Below are 17794 nucleotides of genomic sequence, written 5' to 3'. Positions count from 1 at the left end.
CCTTCACCCTGGACACAGACTTATGGAAACACTCCCCTCTGCAAAGAGGCTATGGCTTTCATAGAATCTACCTGCAGCTGGTAGTTCTGGACTGAAAAGCACCATTCCGTCTTTTGCGTTCTATTTATTCATATATCATTTTGTGGAGTGGCACTGGCTGAGGAAGAAGGAGGTTTGTTCCAACTGATTTTATAAAACTGACAAAAGAAATGGGTTCCCCCCCCCCAGAAATGATTTGGCAACAATGACAACCGTTACAATTGCCATGGGGTTTTCAGTATGCACAAAGTAAAAATGTCATTTGACTTGTAAAACATTGTTGAATAAAATCCAGTATTGGGCATCCCCTACTTTAAATAAGCGACAGTGTGCACCAAGTCTCAGAGAACAAAAATCTGTGTATTGCCCCAAATGTCAACTCACGTCTGTCATGATCTAAACTTGCAACCTTAAGAGCGCTTACCTTTGAACAAAAACGTTAATAAGACCTTGCTGGATGATAGTTGGCCCCTCATTTGTCTCTTTAAATGTTAACAGTATGCTCTGGATATTGCTCAGAGCATCAAGAACAGCATCCGAGGTGTTTTTCTGCAAACAGAAAGTACTCGTCAGGGGAGAGGGTCTACTATGTGTGTATGTGTTTTCTGCCATATGCAAATTCAAACTGACACGTGTTCATGAATATTCCAGCGCCTATAGGTGATTCATTTCCGGCTGTTTTCCAGGTCAACTAAATAGTCATGACAACATTTAGTTTAAAGTGGTAAATAATAAGGGCTTCCAGCAAACACATCCAAGGCTTAGATACACTGCAAATTACCCGTGAAGAATGGAGATGAGTGGGAGGAACAACGGGGATGGTGGGAACAGGGAGCATCTGGGAACTGTCAATGCTCCTGCCCGTGCTCCAGGGGGATTACATTCAATGATCAGCACATACTACCCTATGAGCTCGTCTTCTCCAAACACCTCCTTACGGTCAATTACTGTACAAATCTACTTTAATGAAATGATAAGCGCTTAGAGCTTAGTCCAAACTTGAGGCTTGTTCCTCTCTTAAAAGAAAATCGGACATAGCCAGACCCAGATACACCTCGGGGACCGTGCCTGCAGATTTGCATTCTCAAGAGCTCAAGAAACACAATCATGAGGCCAGATTTAAGAGAGGAGGTGATCGTCTCAGCTGCTTAACCCAAAGCATGTAAGACTTATGACCCGAACCGTCAAGTAGTGCAGGGGGGGACTCTATGGGTTACATCAACAGAAAAATAAATAAATGATGGCGTTGACGGTACAATAACTCACACTCGTAGAATAGTTGAGCACATTGCTCGCTCCCGCCACGATATTGCTGGCTGCAATGTGCACTTGCTTCTTGTGTTCCTCGCTGCTGTTCACACTCATGTGGAGGAGGGACAAGCAGACATTCACCAACAGCAGCGCCGCTTCTTCCTGGAGGTAAAATTCTTTTAGTCAAGGACAGTGTAATGTTGGACATCCTGCCATTTCTGATCCTGCATCAAATCCACATGCAAAACAAGCAGAGGCAGCCGCGTGCAGTTCTCGCAGTAGCCCCCTCACTGAATAGAGCGATTAATCATTTCTGCGTCATACAATGTGTTGTTGTACTTGTGCTGTGTTTCTCTCACAATACCTGAGCTGAGCGACTGAGCTCGGCACCTTTCTGAATGACAGCAGTGAATCCTCTGGCCGTGACCTGAACTTCCTCAGGAGAATTGCTGGGGGCTTCTTTTACCGCAGCAATCATCACGTCCAACATCTGCTCACGAAGCTACAACAGACAAGAAGCATTCACATTTCATCTTAAAATCCTCTTTAGTTTTTAGAAGTACAAATATCTTATAGGCTTATGGTGCCAAGAACTCTCTCGGATTGATTAATAATAGTTAACCACTGAACGGCCCACTCTTCAATTTGCTCGGATACGTTTGCATTTTAAGTCTTTCTCAGACTCCACAGATTAAAATTATTCTGAAATGTATATGGATGCTATTTTTTTTCTTTCTCAGACTTCACGTCAATTTCACTGATACTTAAAGCCTAGAAGTGCATTTACCTTTTGCCTCTCATCTTTGTTTGACGCATCAGTTTGGCCGTTCAGTTTACTGGACACAGAATTAAAGAGCTGTCCCACGGTTTCTCCTGACAGGAGGCCTTGTTTCTTCAGTTGAGCCACAGCATCCTTGATTGTAGCCTGGAGTCTGTTGTCTGAAGAACCAGATTCCTCAGTGAAATCTAGAACCTGCGGAAGAAAGAAAAAAACTTTTTTTTGCACAAGTGTCAAAGAGAGGGTAGTGCCTGTCAGTGTGAATTAACAAACCTGTACAGTCATGGTAGTATTCACTTCATAGCTGCCGTTTTTTGCAAAGGCAGTGATAATCAGGCTGTAGTTGGATTGTCTTTCACCGAGAGGAAGGAATACTAAATTCACCTCGTTGTTCTTACTACAACGCAAGTGCTTCTCTGTTCAACAAGAAGGTAACACAGATTAACAGATTTCTGTGAGGAAACACATTTATGTGAATACGAATAGCAGGTGACTTGAGGGACTTACCATTAGTCTTGAAACAATACCGACAGGTAGGACAGGGGATTGCAGGAGTGCAAGTCATACTGAAAGCCTCAAGTATGGTACCGCTCGGAGGTGATGTGTTACATGAGAATGACTTGGCATTGGTGCTGGTCATAAGTGATGCACTATCGGTGGTAGCCTGGATAGTGTTGGTATATGATGTACTGGCAGGGCTAACTGCACTGTCTGTGTCCTCTCTGCTGTGTTCCTCTGAACTACCACGGCCAGCCGCAGCGCCACTGTCCTCTCTGCTGTGTTCCTCTGAACTACCACGGCCAGCCGCAGCGCCACTGTCCTCTCTGCTGTGTTCCTCTGAACTACCACGGCCAGCCGCAGCGCCACTGTCCTCTCTGCTGTGTTCCTCTGAACTACCACGGCCAGCCGCAGCGCCACTGTCCTCTCTGCTGCGTTCCTCTGAACTACCACGGCCAGCCGCAGCGCCACTGTCCTCTCTGCTGTGTTCCTCTGAACTACCACGGCCAGCCGCAGCGCCACTGTCCTCTCTGCTGTGTTCCTCTGAACTACCACGGCCAGCCGCAGCGCCACTGTCCTCTCTGCTGTGTTCCTCTGAACTACCACGGCCAGCCGCAGCGCCACTGTCCTCTCTGCTGTGTTCCTCTGAACTACCACGGCCAGCCGCAGCGCCACTGTCCTCTCTGCTGCGTTCCTCTGAACTACCACGGCCAGCCGCAGCGCCACTGTCCTCTCTGCTGTGTTCCTCTGAACTACCACGGCCAGCCGCAGCGCCACTGTCCTCTCTGCTGTGTTCCTCTGAACTACCACGGCCAGCCGCAGCGCCACTGTCCTCTCTGCTGTGTTCCTCTGAACTACCACGGCCAGCCGCAGCGCCACTGTCCTCTCTGCTGTGTTCCTCTGAACTACCACGGCCAGCCGCAGCGCCACTGTCCTCTTTGCTGTGTTCCTCTGAAGCAGTAGTGCCTCTACTGGTATTTAAAACTTGAGTTTCAGTCCATGGTGATGCTTCTACGGCGTATGTGTGATAAAGGGGCACAGGATCCGCTTTGGATAAATAGAGAAGAACAATATTGACATATTTGTTTGAAAAGAACAAAGGTAGTATTTCACAGCAAAGTATTATGTTAATGAACTAATCAACATTACAATGATTCCTTTGAATAGAGAACATCGTCACCTTCCAAAAATAATCCATGGAAATGTGAGAATTGACCACAATAATGTTCACGCCCTCTTTCATCGTTTCATCCCTTCACCCCATTTTTGCACACATGTACACGTAGAATACCTTTTAGCCTAAACATACTTGGTGAGATAATTTGCTAAATCAGCTAACTGACGAATGTATACCTACCAGAGGTTATCACCACAGTGACCTTCTGACCTTTCAACTTGGCCTGTGTAAGACTGGAACGTGTAACGGTGTACTTGGTACCACCATCCTGTTTCTCTACAAGTGGTCTTTTGCCCGACTCTCTGTAGCAGCTTCTTGTCTCTGCCTTTAAATAAATTAACATACAAATTCAAAAAGTGAGCGGTGCAATGGTTGTTTTACTGAATTAGGTCTCTCAGGTTTTAGTTATCTCACTTACTGGCCAGAATGTGTCATTTCTCAAATCCTCAATATTCCATGTGACTAGTGGACACTGATGAGGGTCCCTTCTACACTCCAGTTTAATTTTTGCGTTCCCCCTGTCTGTGTTACATCCTTCAGTACAAGTGAGGCTAAGGAACAATAAATAATTCAATATTTGATTAATATAATGAGTGTCCTAAAGGATAAAATCAAGTCATACTTCTGATTACAGCACAGTACCTCAGCCAGGATGGCCAATTGATATTGGGGGTGTTGGTGATACAAATGGACTCCTTATGCTCCACTGAATTATCTCTTTTATCTGTTACACTAAAATGATACTTATTAAACTGCAACGGCTCTGGCAGGCAGCGTCCTTCGATGGTGTGGCTAAGTTCCTCCCATCGTCCTTGGCAATTACAGGGATTCTCTGCGAATCAAAGAAAATCACACCACTACTTTAACTCCAGACAGGCTGATCCGTTATTAAAAAAAAAACGAGCCAACACAAACCTGAAAATCGGTTGACTTTAAAAGAAGTCATATAACGAAACATCAAACGGATGGTCTCTCTGGTCCTGCATATTTTACCACATTTCCAGTTGACCTGAAACCCACGTGTTGACCCGCGAGTCGAGTTTGTGGGATTGATGCATATTTTCGTGGGTCAGTCAAAACAGATTGCCTCTCAGAACAGGGCCAGCGGGTTCAGGTAACAAACACTCCAAATAATGATCACTAATGTTTGGCAATGTTGTTGTGGGCCTCATTTAAAAAGTTTTTTTTTTGCTTTAGCAGTTGAGTCTGCTACACACTCAGGGACAACAGTTTCATCCTAAAGTTTCTGAAGAATGTTCTTGCCAAGCCAAGAATATTGGGCTTCAGGAGGCCAGTCGAGCACTTTTTCATTTTTGTAAAGGGTTAAGCAACAAGCACTTGTACCCTTTTAGGTACACACTGAGCCTCCACTGCATGTTTCAGTGCCTACAGTGGATATATTTATTATGGACTATTACATCCACCACTGATGCTTCTAAACATGTAAGTTCCTTTGCTTTACTCAACCTTCACATCCACTGAAAAACTGTCTTCCTCCATCAGCTCTTAATTTTCTCCCTCCAATATTGAGGCTGATTTCTGAATGCCCTTTCACGGTGGCATGGCATTTACCCGTGCGAATTATGAAGAAATGGCATGCGCTGCCACTTTACAGAGACAAGGGGATTCATTATGACGAGTACATACTAATAACTAAGAATAACTGAGTGGTTCAAGAACATGCCAATTATATAATTTACCCCTTTGCTGGGAACACATTTAAGAAAACTTTTAGGAGGTTATTGTTGACTTTTAACAGCTGACACGGCTCTGTGAGGACTGAGGCTGAATTGTGATGTAATTCATAGAGAAACAGGACAGAAAAGGAGCGAAATAAGACGAATTTGACGAGAATGCAGGAAGCTGGGCTAACACAGAGCTTCAACCCTGGTGGGCTGGCAGGATCTGTCAGGGATGACCAGGAGCTATCACAGATCCTACTTTCCTCGACATGAATATTTGAGCCAACGAGTCTGTAACCATGATATTTTGGGGGAAGAAAAGTGGGTTCGAGTCAGTCAGCTAAAAGGACACCAACGGATCATAATAAATTAGTTTGGTACATAACCAAAAATAGCTCTTAGACACGTGACTTGCGAAGTTGAAGATTGACGGACGAGTGAATGTCTTGAGATGATTGAAATTGGAGGGTACATACATGTCTGTATGAGAAGCACATGTCAAATTTTTTTTTCATTGATTTTTTTGGGGGGTCATTTCTTGGCACACATTGATGAGTATGTGAACAATAGAACCAATAATCTGAACAAAAAGGGGTTTTTGAAAAAAAAAAATCCTTCTTATCAGTTTGACTTAAAAAAAAAAAAAAAAAATTGGAATCTTACTGCATTCCCACTGGTATCGTTTGTCCGAGTCTGTAAATTTGTCTCCTTCGTGTACTGAGACGGTGATGGATACATTTTTTGTAGGTATTGAAGTTGAAGGTGTTGCAAAGATTTTGATCGGAGATCTTTTGACTCGGACATGCTTCCCTCTCTGGAAATAAACAATCGTGAAAAAATGAATTAGTCCTTGAATCAAAGCGTATGATGAGGGGAAACAACACATTTAAAATCATGAGCGAATATAGGAGAGCTGTGGGGTGTATTTAATGACTTATTTTATTAAAAAAGACAACATTTTACCGGCCTCCTCAGAGAAGAGTCATTGGGACCGTAAAGCTTTGCGACAGAATCCAGGTCAGAGTCATCCAACATCTCCACCTCCACTTCTGAAGACGAGATGAAATTCCAGGCTCGGAGTCTCACTTGCAAAGATCCTGTAGCACAGGTTTGTGTCGACATATAATGACAGAGTTAAGGCTGATTGTGGAGGGAAATGTTTGATGCGAAAGAGGCTGCATTTTTGCGTATTTCAGACACCATTCAGAGACAATGGATGATAAAAGGGACATAATCTGTTTTTCTAACTCAGCTGGATGCCCATCTGTGATGGATGATTAGTTCTATTCAACAGAACAATGGCTTGAGTCATCACTGGGAGTGAAGGTCCTTCTATTTCATTTCAATGTATGTGTTGCAACACATTCTTCTCCATACCTTGAATTGGACACTCGATATGAAAAATCTCCTTCCTCGTGTCCATTTGTCTGATCTCGGTGGACGAGCTGTTGCCAGTTGTCACAGAGAGCAGAAGCAGCACAGGTTCTCCTCGCTCGAGAGCAACCGCGACGGAGAGATCTGGAGACCCGAGCCTGTTGACCTGTACGGACGCCTGCAGTCCAGACACTTCCTCAAACACACAGACCTGCAGAATACCGAGAAACACACCCGCTGACAGCTTATATCCCCTATCACATCACATAATACACTGCTGGATGTGGTAACTCTCGATTCTCACTTTAGATTTGAGCTGATGTTAATTTCCACTTCTAAGAAACTTCTTAGGTTATAAAATGTAGTGCAGTATATAATGAATGTTTATTGATCTTGAAAATCCCTCACTGTCTTGAATAATGTTAGTTTTGTTCTGGAAGGCAGGATTACTTCCACTACGGAGTCGGACTGGGTGGGAGTGATTAGTTGCTCACCAGTTTGAAGGAAACTTGGGAGGTTGATGAGGAAGCTCGATTCTTTATTTATGTTTTGTCTCTCTCGTCAGGTAATTGGGTGGTTTTTTTTGGTTAAAAAAAAAAAAGAACCTGTATGCTTCTTGAAATCATTTTTCTTTCATAAATCAGTTCGTCAGTATTGCTGTTGGTGTTTTAACACTCACATTGTTCGTCCTCGGTAGCTTGGAACTTTTCTCGTCTGTTACACAAACCCTCCGCGGATTGAGATCAAATAAAATGAGGAATATTGTGTAAAATGACGGACACGTTAAAGAGATCGTAGATTGAAAAACCTCCCTGGCCTAATTTAGAAAGCGTCAGAAACACATCATCCTGTCACGTGCGAGCATTGACGCTTATTAGCAGAGCAACGCACGCCACTCAAGGTTGAAACCTCAGTAAACGTTCATTTCCTGTCATAAAAAACAACATTAAACAGCAACACCCTGAAATATAATAAGTGTTCTCTCCAAGTGCACATGTTCGGTAAACACATAAATTAAACATTTGCCTAACAAAGAGGTAATCACAGGACACTGATTTGGGTGAAATTCAGTTGAGCGATGCATCCACCGTCCTCTGGTAATTGCACAGTTGCCACCAACTGACTAATAGGATGTTATAATTAAAGGTTACATTTAATTTGGGCACTTCAATCAATTTCATAATCAGATGCACACAAGACCTATAGCTCGAGTGTCACCATCACAGTCATGAGAGGAGCACAGGGATGGAGCCCAACGCTGAAGTACCTGGAATTCCTGAGTAACGGCAGGGAATGTGACCACGTTGGATGCGTAGAGGGTGACCTGATGGCAGCCCGGCCCCAGCTTATGCACCTTCTCTGGAGAAACTGTGACGTTCCGGGCAACGTTTCCTCTCATCACAGTTACGCTGGATAACAACAGTTCATCCCTCTGCAGGGTGAAGGTCACATGTGAACCTGCGGAAAGGAACATGCAGATTCTATCGAGCCGAAGGGCCACACTTGCGATATCTATGCTGTTGTCAAGTGATTCCAGGTTATTATTAATTGTTGTAACAAGACAATATCTCATTGCCATGAGAAAACTGTTAGAACAAATGGCATCCGGTTTATCACCTTGGAGTGAGAAAATTCTCTCTCGTTGCTGTGACATAAGGGAATAAAAAGGTTTCGCAAGGGCATCCTTTCTCTGCTCCCACACAGAAGAAGCTACGTTATGTTTATATTTCAGAAAAATACCCACAGAGCTGCTTTGGAATTAAACTTCAGATGAGTGTTTTTGATAACAAGGGTACAAGAATTATCAAAGAACACGTTTTTCTATAAACCTGGATGAATAACCTTCAGAAGATCAATAACGTCAACAGACCCAAGATTAAATAAACCACAATTTTCTGTCAAGGTAACTTTACACCCCCCACACACACACATTCTTTCAAATTAAACTAGAACAGTGCAATGTGTTGTGTTTTGATGCCTTGAAAAAAACAAAAACTAAACAACAACTGGCAATTATGTTCTTTACTCAAATCATCCTCTCGCCATCCCACCAACTTATAATCTAACAATAATATAACGACTAGGATACATAAAATGCTTTTTGCTATCACTGTTGTCAGTCGCTTGCTCATGGGGGGAATTTTTAAGTCTCTTTTAAATTAAAGAGAAGAGTTTGGTTGGTAAACACTGCTTACAAACGTCAGAGATGAGAAAAGTTTCACGTTTTTTCTCCATGGTAACAACAAGTTCGAGGACTTGTGCTTTTGTTTGACCCTAACCTCAACATGTTAACATTTTAACAACACACGCAATTTTTCCTCCTCTTCTTCCTGCACATTTAGAGGTGGAAAAAAATAAACAGCAACCTGCTCACATTAATAACTTAAAAAAAAAAATAAATCAGAAACTGATCCCTTTACCGAGTGCATGTCAACACACTCAAAGGTTAAGCGGTGTACTGACCTGCTTTCACTTTAGTTTGAATGTGAAACGCTCGTCCGTAAACGGCTGTGCAGTTGGTTGCTTGGAACGAGAGGTTAGCAGCGTAGCACCCGATGACACCCAGCTCTGTAACAGGCTCTTGAATGGTAATTATCTTCTCAGCCTTTATGTGTACATCACGGACGATGCATTCAGCCGTCACAACAAAAGCACTTGGATGCGTGTATCTGTGCACCACACTGTGCTCCAGCCTATTTCAGCACATAAACAGTCAGCTGTGATAATGTTCTTCTTCTGGAGACAAGGAATGATTAGATGGCACATTTGCTGCACAAAACCCGGTTAGGCTGTAAACACAACAATTTTCTCTCTCTCTCTCTCTCTCTCTCGCCCCCCCCCTTTTTTTTTACTGTCAAACACAGAAGTTGCATTTCCTGTCATGACAATGAGAAGATAACATCTGTAGGTTTGATGCTAACCAGTAGCTCAGCGTAAACTAGCATAAAACCGCAAGGGTAAATCTAGTTTTGACCAAATAACATCTGAACTGATGTAAATTTAAAAGGACTTTCTACAAACAAAAAAGGTGTAATTTGCCTTTCAGTGACCGGCCATTGTTTAAAACATGCTGCCAGACTTTTTGATGACTTCACAATCAAGTAAACACCAGCCACCTATTTTAAGCGTTAAGCTAATGGAGGTTAAATACCAACAACAGTAAGACTCTCAAGCACATTGCCTGGTATAATCCAGGTCTTTTTTTTTAATCTAGCATCATCCTGCAATCCACAAACACATTGATTTGAGCTAAAAACAAATTAGAATGCCTCAAGTAACGAACTGGCAGGTTCAGTTGAGTTTATTCATGCTAGCTCACACCAAACCATAAGTGTTTTTTAGCGTTAAATCAAAGCCTTTGTGGAATACTGAGCAAATAGCTGGAAAAGGAAGACACAAATTATACTGCACGAAGTGTGTGAGAGTTTGCGAACTGACATTTTGGATCATTTTTGCCGTTTCTTGTAGTCGGGCTCTGTTAGCTTTGGGCTACTAATATGTGGCTTGTGTCTTCTGACTTCTGGAGTCACCAACAAGTCATGATGCCAAGTTTAAGACAAAAAATAGCGGTGCAGGTTACGGCAAACTACAATTTTTGGGTGTGGGCTTTAACGCTCATTGATTATTTCATTTGTCGGTGCATTCAAAACACCCTCACTCCCAAATCCCCAAACAGCCGTGAGGTCGGTGACCCAATATTTCACACAATGAGATGTAATTAGGTTTGAGCAGAAGTTTGAGCAGAACCGCATTCACCGTTGTGGACTGTGCAGATGAACAGCATGGTTGTCGCCAGCACTCAGCTTGCAGCGAAGGTTTCCTGTGGGCAAATCTAAAAGCCACTTCACATTGATGGTGACATCGTTAAAAACAGCAGCCACCGAGCTCACCGACAGCAGGACCCCTGCGGAGGAAAACAGCAGAAAACCTTACAAACCAAGCGCACTTTCAAAAAAAAAAATGAAAACATAAAAACAAGTGTTCGTGTTTTCAAGCTTGGACATTTTAATATGCCATCAACAGAATTGCATTACAAACCATGAATTTTCTCTGTATGCGCTATATTAAGCGACAGCTCTGCTGGTTTTTATATTAAACGAAAGGAAACACTGAACAAAATAATCAGACTGAATAAATATGTTCTAACTGCCATCCTCCTTCTGAGACATAAATTGATTTCCCCCCCCCCCCCCCGAGCGTCTAGTTTCTTGTTATTACACATATATCTGTTGGAAATAATTTGCCAACTCTGTAAAACACTGATATGTAAAACACTTCAGTTTACGCCAGTTCATCCTGCAGTACCTGACTGTCTACGAGTGAAACACGATATGTATCACATCAACTTTTTAACTCTGAGAGAAAAGTTGCAGAATTATGTTTTTTTATGAGAATAACATGCTGGTTGTTTTGAAATCCTTGAAAAGATGACATTTAGCCAAAACAGCATGTTGAAGGAGATAAATTGAGCTGCGGCAGACGGGAGTGCGGTGATAATTATCTGCTTATCTGCAACCGCGTTGCAACCGCCAAGTGACATTTTTAATCCATAGTCAACATGAAAACCATTTAAGCAGCTTTGAGAGAAATTCGAATGATAGCGAAACGCAGCAACCGAAGGCCATCAGGTGGATTTATTTTCTATCCTGTTAAGAATCACAAATTGGAAGTCAGGCTTTCGTTCCGTGCTTTAACCACCACAGAAGAAGAGTGCATCAATACAGTGTGTGGCGCAGATGGCGCCTCCGTAGAAATTAGGTTCACCGCTTGACGCTAACTAGAGAGCTACTCTGCACAATTTGATTAGTGTTGAATAAATAAAGCAGATCCAGACAGGCAGGACTACATTTTGTGTTTCACTTCTTCAAAATTGCAATGAGAGATGTTACTAAACTAGAAAAGAAAAGCTTGGGCAGCTGTAGGATGTTACTGAAGTCTACTCATTGCTTCCTGCACTGGCGCAGGCTTTTACTCGGGTGATTTCCTTGATTACTTTCCAATGGAACAGCAGCTTGTTCTCTTGCTGAAGCTAAAAATGCATGCATTGTGCTGATTGCAACATTAACAGCTGAGCCTGTATTTTACATTACCATCCCCGCAGCGGTACGGCACAGACAGGTAGCCGCCCGGCAGAGGACAGCGTTCCTCGAAGGAGTCCACAAACCCTCCGACGTGGCACACCTGGCGACCTTGGCAGTGAGCTGAAAAACACAATGCTGCTGCGATTCTATTCAAACTACTGGCAGTTTAAAATAAGGGAGGGGGGGGGGGGCTACTGTTATTCTTTAGGGAATTTCACAACAAGTTTAGCAAATGACAAAATTCCAGGTGCCTCGTTTTCACAAATGAAATTAATACAATTTGAGGAGAATGCAACCGAAAAAGAAAGAGTTTGGTGGTCAAAGGTCACTGTCACCTCACCAGTATTCAAAGGACAATTAGGGCACAAAACAAACCTGAGGCGTGTTCGTGTATAATTATTGTCGTCGTTATTATTGCGAATGATTGCAGGGATTAGTTTTTACCGCATCCAAATGTAACTCGGTTTCGGCGCATACCGCTAATTAGCTCCCAACGCAGGCGTAAACTAACGAATCGCAACAATAAAAATACACTCAAAATAGCAAAACGCTTCGGTGGTAAAATAAATAGAGTCTCTATATGTAAGCCGAAGTATTGAGAACTTTAAAGTGTGTAGAAAATGTATTTTAAAAAAAAAGAGTTTATACGACAGTACCCGGCTTCGGCAGGCGGCGGCCATCTTAGGAATCTAGACATCGCCAGTCGAATGTCGAACACGCTGTGCAACTTGAACTGAAAAGTCATGCGGAATCTCGAGAGGCTCGTTGTTTAGGAATTTCACGTTTGTTTATCAACTTTCACAAACGTGTAGCGGCTCTACTTACTTTACCACCGCAGCGTATTGAGAATATTTTATTGTTTTCATTCGTCCCGTTTTCATTGAACCCCGCCTCTCACCAGAAGGCAACCACCGCCGCCCCCCCCCCCCGACCATTTACAGAATAAGAGATTGTATTGTAAGATACTCTGTTTAGACACAACAGGATTTCAAAGCGAACCACCTGCTGCAGAGACTCATTCATAGTTTATTATGGGGGACACTAGAGACCATTCAGGAGAAACCGATACTTATATCAATAGATTTATTTATCACAAGGTACTACTTAGGAAGGCGTGCAATTACGATGTGGTATTTAGCAGTTTGTGTACCAACTTGTGTGTTGACAATGGAGAGTGTTTATCTTTCAGCAAGCCTCACTGAACCTGGGTCTTTCATGTTAGGAGGAACTGAAATCTAAAGTGTTCTGTTGTGAGGTTTTCTGCCTTTGAGTGTTAGATTGTAGGTAGAAACTTGACCTGAACGGGATGGAGACCATGTCGGATCTAAAGTCAGGAGGAATAACTGCCGACCTTCGCTGAGCAGAATAATAATATGATGATTGGACTCAAAGTCTGGTTTTTTTATTCCTATAAATGCCTGCAATTACATCCATGCACTCGAACGAGCCACGTGCCGCTTCTTAAGCCATGTAGCTTTGGGCAACAACTTCACTTGCACGCGTGTTTGTGCACTATTCTGCACATGGCATTATATAAATTAATGTATTCGTTTGAAATATATATATATATATATATATATATATATATATATATATATACAATTATCTTTTGCTTTTTCGAAGGAACTTGCTTTACTTTAAAGATACACTGTGTCTCTCAGATGGCGTCTGTCATCGTGTGCCCATACATAGGAACTGCTGGGATTCTCCAGTTCACCATTCGCTAACCTACATGAATAACGTGGTCGTGCCCGAGCCGCTGGGTCAAAACCTTCAGGGCTGCCTGACGCTCAAGAAAAAAATTCATCCACCATTTTGACACCCCCGTGCAGTTCATCCATCAATTTCTGTGTTGAAAGTGGCGAAGACACATTTTCTCGCACGCACAGCGGTTTCCAATCTGGTCGCTGGATGAACAGGCGGCTCCCTGCCTCTGCCACCCCAATCATTCTCCCCATTATAAAACAAAGCTCATATTTCCAAAAAGCAACTCCTGTGTTAATGGAATTCGTGCTATAGGACCTGGAGAAGGCAGGTGCAGGACAGCCGCGGCCTTCCTCTGCTGCTGTTGACTGAGCAGGGCGAGGTGGATTTCAAATTTCTGGCGAGTTGTGGTGTTGCTTTCTGCCTTTGCGTGTTTAGTTTTTGATCTCGAGCTGAATAGGATGAAGCCTGTCGCCTACAGAGCGTGCAGGGATTACTGCCAAGGCTCCGCTGAGCATTCAAAGTCTTTTTCTACTTTCACATAAATGCCTGCGTCAATATTTACTCTAAAATGCCTGACGTCATTATCGTCTCATTTATGTATCCAGCGTTCAACTCATCATTGTAAGGTTGGTCTTCCTTGTGTGCTCTAACATGCAATCATTATCAAATTATCATCTGATGATCGCTACTTCAAATGCATATTGAATTTCCTTTTTTTTTTTTTTTTTAAATCCATTAAGAATCTTTTCACCAGGCATTTCTGTTTGTGTTTCTTTGTCCTGAAATAGACAGGAGATTAAAGGAGAATCAAACAAGAAGCATCTTTATCGTACAGCTCAGCTTGCTGGTTGAAGTGACAGTATAACACATCAGTTATGGTAACAAAACCAACCACACAATAATAAATGTTTTCACTGAGAGTAGTTATCCTCGCTGTACCTTTTAACGAATCCATCACATCCACCCAGTTGCACTGATGATGTGCTGGTGATGCAGAGGGCGCTGATCGACAGTACTGAGTGCTCTGGCGGCCGTAGGAGCCGCCATCTATCATTAACACCTGACCAGAAGCACACTGCAGAGTGGTGTTAGGACCGGCGCATGCCGTGGTTCTCCCAGCCTCTAAGGAGAAGACAAAAGCAGCACAAAGAGGCAATTCCCCACCTCGTGTTTCATTATTAGGCTTTCAGAACATTCACAGACATACCAAACTGGCAGGTGAAGTGCATTTTTTGGCGGCAGTCTCTTGTGGCTTTCCAGCGAAAGCCCGACTTTTTCCGAAAGTGTGCACAAGTGTCTCCTGGCTGCGGGCGGCTCACCCAGTTGGAGAAGGTGACATCTGAACCATCCAGCCAGGAGAGAGGACCTGAGGACGGAACAACCCACAGCAAAATGAGCATTCACAGAGCAGAGGTCCACCAGGAGGGCCTCACATGAGGCATGCGTTCACACAGATTCGAAATTAAACTGTGGGTATAAACAACTGTGGCGTGGATCGATATTCTGAGGCAATGCTTCACCCCAAAAAAATGACGTTCCGGTTGTTTCTCCAGACATTTATTCCCTGCTGCATCACTTGTTTGTGACCTCAGAATGCAAAAAACACCCCCAGCTACATACATGTAGCGTGAAGCTGACGGGGACTGACGGCTAACAACAGCTACAGCGACAACATAACTCCTTCAGGGTGGCGCTGAACTGGAGGAGTTACAATTAATCCTTTTTTTTTAGTTCAAATCAAAGTTTTTGAGGCTGAAGAGCGATGATTGATATCCATGTTCACCACGTTTCTATGAATATGTCGGTGTTAAAATGGCACAGGAATATGGTTTACATATTGACTGGTTTGTTCACCTCTCTCTCTATCGATCTACCCAGTGGCACCTCATAAAAACAGCTGGCCTACATACAGACATACTGTATATTGCAAAAGGTTTATTTGATTGGAAACTGTGGGTCAGTCTGGGCACCAACTGGAAATACGTATCTTCGCATGGCTCAGGGACAGACTGGGCCATCACCTTCCATCTGGTTTGTTCCGTAAGCACATGGCTATTGCATGTAATTTAAGAGAACACGTCAAACTCTGGGAAAAATATCCAGGGCAGGTGTTTGGGGGGGGGGGGGTATCCACTAAAATGACAAAAAGTAAAATAAATGAGACACACATGAGGCCAAAACCACAAACTAAAACTGGAACGAGCACAACAAAACCAAACCAGCTGTCCAGAGTAAGAGGTGACGCAGAGCCTCACAGCTGCTGTGGCTGCAGGGAGCGGGGCTGCTCCTGGAAACGGCAGCTAAAAGCTCCAGGTCAGAGAAGGCGTTTGACATTATTATTATCATTAATTATTATTAAAACATTATGATGGCAGAGGAAGGTTTTCTTTCATTCCTCTGTCCTTGGATTTCAACCGGCTTTTTTTTTTTTTTTTTGGTCCTTTCCCTTGACTTTTAATATTTTCCCGCCTGCCAAGTTTGAGGGTTGGTAGAATCTCAGGGAGTGTTGATGCAGTGATGACCTGCGAAGCAGCGAGTGAAACCTGGCTTTCTGGTCAAATAAGTGATGTACCAAAAAAAAAAAACATGCTAAACGTGCTTTTATGTGCTACATAAAGGCAAAATAAAAGCGTATTCAAGAGCAGCCAGAGTGCCCTGAGGCAGAGCTCCTGCACGTTTTATGAATTCCACAAAAAAAACAGGAGATAATATTCATGCCTGACGCTCATTAATAATGAGATTGTAATTTTTTTCAGACATTAATTTCATAGCTTCACAAATATACCTCTGACGGCTCTTTCAGGCTCCAGCAAAGGTTGAGGGTGAAACACTTGTTATTCCCTAAACTACTGAAAAGACAAAACCTTACACGATGGGCTGGTTGCAGAGACGTCCATCAAAAAAGCAATTAACTGCACATTTATGAGGTTCCCGGTTGCTCTGACAAACACAGTCAATTATCACCACCACCCTGGCGCACAATTACTTCCTATTGTTCTCTGTAATTGTACAGAAGGAATGATATCACCGCAGGGATGAGCAGGGCTGCATATGAGCATGAACATCCATCCGTCGACAGGTAGTAAGCTGGTTTTATTTGTTAAAAATGAAAGGGAACCGGTACATCCAAACTACGAAGCCCAAGAAGTTGTTTTTGTTTTGTTTTTTAATGTCTTAACGGCAGGGGTCATCATGTATTTGGACACAACTTGAAAGAAGTGTGGGGAGCTTCTGAATCAGGAGCTCCATTAGACAACAACAGATCTCAGGCTCAAACAGTACCTCAGCTGCAACGCTGGCTGAGCTCCTGATGAACCTGAAGTCAGATTATACATGAGAAGCAGTATAATTTTAGTTCCTGTGTTATTTCTGCCCTCTTACCTTCAACAGTTGCAGTATACAGCAGGTCTGGAGACACAGGGGGTGCCAGCCCGAGCCACACGTCCTCCTCTGGGTTCAAGTGTCTCTCAAGGAAACACTGAGTGTCGTGATCTGTAACGAATGCAAGGTGCCCACCATTCTGGTCGCACCAGTCCTGAGCACTGGAGAAAGATAGATTTAGAGCCACAAACTGGTAGCAGGAGTTTCTAAAAGTCGCCTGGTTTTCTGGGCAGGAAACAGTGACATCCATTACAGCCAGCGGCAGACAGCTGAGCGCCTTCAGGAGCAGCAGGTGGAGGACTGATTGACACATCCTCTCTCCTTTCACGTCAAACACCAGAAGTTAGTTTCACACCAGTCTGCCTTCAGGCTGGAAGTAGTGCAGTTTTGTCTGACAGCCCCCCCCCCCCCCACACACACACACACACACATCATTATATGTGGGTCTGACACACCTTTTGTTCTGGGTTTGGTGGAGCATTGAATCTCTGATGGACACACGAGCACAAACCCAGCAGCTGCCTACCAGCTCAACGGTCCTGTTGGAGAGAACTTTCAACTGCAGTTGTTCGGTCGTATGTTTATGATGCCGTAGTCACCAGAGGCAGGAAAAAAATAGTGGGATTTTTTTTGTAAGATATTTGTAAAGTTAAACTTTTTTTTTTCTATTCTTTGATTAATTATAGTTTGATTAGCGACATCTAGTGACCACAAATGAACCAAAACACTGGGACAAGTTGCATCTCATGGCCACAAATTAATCAAGTGGCGAGAACAAGTTACATCCGGTAGCCACTAATGGATTAAACCAGGGGAACAAGTTCTA

General features: G+C 43.2%; 1 protein-coding gene across 1 annotated transcript in view; it reads right to left on the bottom strand.

The window, feature by feature from the left end:
* The window catches only part of LOC147251799 (polycystin-1-like protein 2), a 37362-nt gene extending 20055 nt beyond the window's left edge, over window positions 1–17307 (bottom strand). Inside the window, exons 1-20 of the mRNA XM_086221122.1 lie at window positions 16969–17307; window positions 14795–14953; window positions 14527–14709; window positions 12256–12291; window positions 11890–12000; window positions 10556–10703; window positions 9263–9492; window positions 8067–8257; window positions 6803–7010; window positions 6389–6522; window positions 6089–6239; window positions 4386–4575; window positions 4162–4294; window positions 3924–4068; window positions 2576–3613; window positions 2342–2484; window positions 2078–2263; window positions 1655–1792; window positions 1306–1452; window positions 464–588 (exon numbers count right to left, since the gene is read on the bottom strand). Of these exons, the coding sequence (XP_086077248.1) occupies window positions 464–588; window positions 1306–1452; window positions 1655–1792; window positions 2078–2263; window positions 2342–2484; window positions 2576–3613; window positions 3924–4068; window positions 4162–4294; window positions 4386–4575; window positions 6089–6239; window positions 6389–6522; window positions 6803–7010; window positions 8067–8257; window positions 9263–9492; window positions 10556–10703; window positions 11890–12000; window positions 12256–12291; window positions 14527–14709; window positions 14795–14953; window positions 16969–17281 (4109 nt within the window). The 5' untranslated portion in view covers window positions 17282–17307. The remainder of the gene's footprint in view (window positions 1–463; window positions 589–1305; window positions 1453–1654; window positions 1793–2077; window positions 2264–2341; window positions 2485–2575; window positions 3614–3923; window positions 4069–4161; window positions 4295–4385; window positions 4576–6088; window positions 6240–6388; window positions 6523–6802; window positions 7011–8066; window positions 8258–9262; window positions 9493–10555; window positions 10704–11889; window positions 12001–12255; window positions 12292–14526; window positions 14710–14794; window positions 14954–16968) is intronic.
* Window positions 17308–17794: the final 487 nt, after the last annotated feature.

The sequence above is a fragment of the Aulostomus chinensis genome, chromosome 12 (genome assembly GCF_037954235.1).
Source record: "Aulostomus chinensis isolate RoL2024-O1b breed Wild chromosome 12, RoL_Achi_v1.0, whole genome shotgun sequence".
Lineage (NCBI taxonomy): Eukaryota > Metazoa > Chordata > Actinopteri > Syngnathiformes > Aulostomidae > Aulostomus > Aulostomus chinensis.
Note: the sequence above shows the minus strand (reverse complement) of the source record. Positions and strands in the feature narration are given on the sequence as shown.